Source organism: Sinohyriopsis cumingii, unplaced genomic scaffold, assembly GCF_028554795.1.
Source record: "Sinohyriopsis cumingii isolate HCF-2022 unplaced genomic scaffold, ASM2855479v2 utg000426l, whole genome shotgun sequence".
Lineage (NCBI taxonomy): Eukaryota > Metazoa > Mollusca > Bivalvia > Unionida > Unionidae > Sinohyriopsis > Sinohyriopsis cumingii.
Genome location: NW_028315897.1, coordinates 619,505 through 621,652, shown reverse-complemented (window position 1 = coordinate 621,652; position 2,148 = coordinate 619,505). Strand labels below are relative to the sequence as shown.

The 2,148-nt window shown below is 37.2% G+C and overlaps 1 protein-coding gene across 1 annotated transcript; it reads left to right on the top strand.

Annotated features, from left to right (window-relative positions):
• The first annotated feature begins 680 nt into the window (after nucleotides 1–680).
• On the top strand, nucleotides 681–1,448 carry LOC149774060 (uncharacterized). The gene has a single exon (XM_089945838.1). The coding sequence runs from the start codon at nucleotides 681–683 to the stop codon at nucleotides 1,446–1,448; it is 768 nt and encodes a 255-aa protein (XP_089801964.1).
• Nucleotides 1,449–2,148: the final 700 nt, after the last annotated feature.

Below are 2,148 nucleotides of genomic sequence, written 5' to 3'. Positions count from 1 at the left end.
AAATACACATTTTGATGAGTGATATATTTTTTATCTACAAATAGTAGCCATTTCATTTCAGGTCAAGAATGGATTTGGAAGGTTTGAACTTGGCAACCGAAAAGTAACCAATGCCGCCGATGCCTACGCAAAGCTATCCAGTTGGAAATTTTCTGGAAACGGAAGTGCCTGCTTCTCAACAAGGTTCATTTACTCCAGATCGTACAACGATTCAGTGAAGTCAGATACCATTGCTCCATATCAAATGATTCAGAATCCTGATCCACCATTTAACACAGTGGAGCGAATAGAGCAGATAAGAAATGGCCCAGATAATATGAATGTCAATGTCCGCAACTATTTCGATGAAAAACAGAACACCAGTCATTATGTAGCCGTCAGTTATTATTGGAGGTTCTACGAATTTGATCCGCTATTGTTGTCTAGTTTCACATTTGTGGACCCACCCATAACCGGTGTAAATCCCATGGACAGCATCGTCAACTTAGGTACTGCCCATCCACTTCCGGAATACAACTCGTCTAATCATATTACTTTTGTGTCTTTAGTCAGTTTAATTCCAGAGCTGAAAAGTCAATTGAAAATATTCCGAATACTAGGTCCTATCGAACGGGAGCAGATAGCTGAAATCGACTTGGATAAGATTCCGTACATGCATTCCTTCGGGGTTTCATTAAATTATGCAATATTGTTTGCCCAACCATTTTTTTGTCACGCCGTACAAACTTATCATAGACAACAATCCGTTTGATATCTTTGACTGGGAACCAGATGAGATAACAAAAGTTTACATTGTTGATTTAAAATCTGGGGCTGTCAAGGTTCTGAAAACGGAGAACATGTTCTTTTTCGACGTCGTCAACGCATATGAAGTTGGAAAGTCTGGGATTATTGTCGATATCAGCACGTTTCCTGATCCGAGTGGTATCCGTAGTTTGGACATGAACACTGTTAAAAATGCTACCGCACGTGCTCAGTTCAAAAGAGCTCTTCTTAAGCGTTACACGATAGATCTTGAAACGGACGACATTGATGTTTATGCCTATGAATGCTCTCCATATATTTCATTTTGCAATGCCTTAGATTTCCCTGTTATTAATGAGAATTACAGGTATCACAAAAATTGTTTTGTGTATGGCATCGTAGACAATTATGACGGCAAAGATCAACTGCATATGGCGCTTGTCAAGAAAGACCTTTGCACTGGCTCACGTGATCAAGTATGGCTTATCAACGGACATTACCTAAGTGAACCATTTTTTGTTTCGAAACCGGAAAGCCTGGAGGAGGATGATGGGGTATTACTGATGCCAGTGTTGGACGCTGTGAATAAGCAGAGTTACTTTGCTATATTTGATGCTAAAGACTTGAAAATGATAAACAAAGTGGATCTACCAGTTAACAACCCCTTCTTTACCCATGGAAATTTCTTCAAAGACCTATTTTAATTTTAATAATTACCACACCGAAATAGTGTTACAGTAATAGGTTAGGTTGTGATTTTATCACATAGAAGACAGATACAGACTTCAATGAAATGCCGTAGACGTATATCGTTATACATAACATACAAATAAAATTTATACACACAATCATATTTTGGTTCATTAATAAACTGGCATCTAGCTAGCCTGAGCTCTCTCGATTATCAAATGAGTCTTTTTCAAATGCAAATACAAAATATTGACAAGACAAACAAATTAATAGGAAGAACTGCTATGCTTGCGAATCTTTACATGGCTGATTCTACAGGAATTCAACCATTTCACTATATTAGGTGTAAAATAGTTTATTTTAGGTTGTTGCTGATACTGGAAAATATTTGTATTGACCTAGAAATTTAATGAGCCATACTGACATTTGTTATTTTATGCAGATTTATGTAAGAGCAGATTTTAACCCGGATATTTCCTTATTTTTCGTAGTCATAGGCTAATACAGAAATTTAGAGAATTATTTAAAAGAAAATGTGTCGGCTGCAAAATATATTTGTACCTGGTTTCTTTATCTAGTCTTCTTTGTTTAAACCGCTTGGTTCCGATTTTTTAAGGCGGCTTATCCAGTAAGATTCCTTTTCTTTCCTGGTTTGGAGACTCCAGCTGGGGTTGTGAGCAATTGCAATAAGTGTTTTGTCTCTGAAAGTGTGGC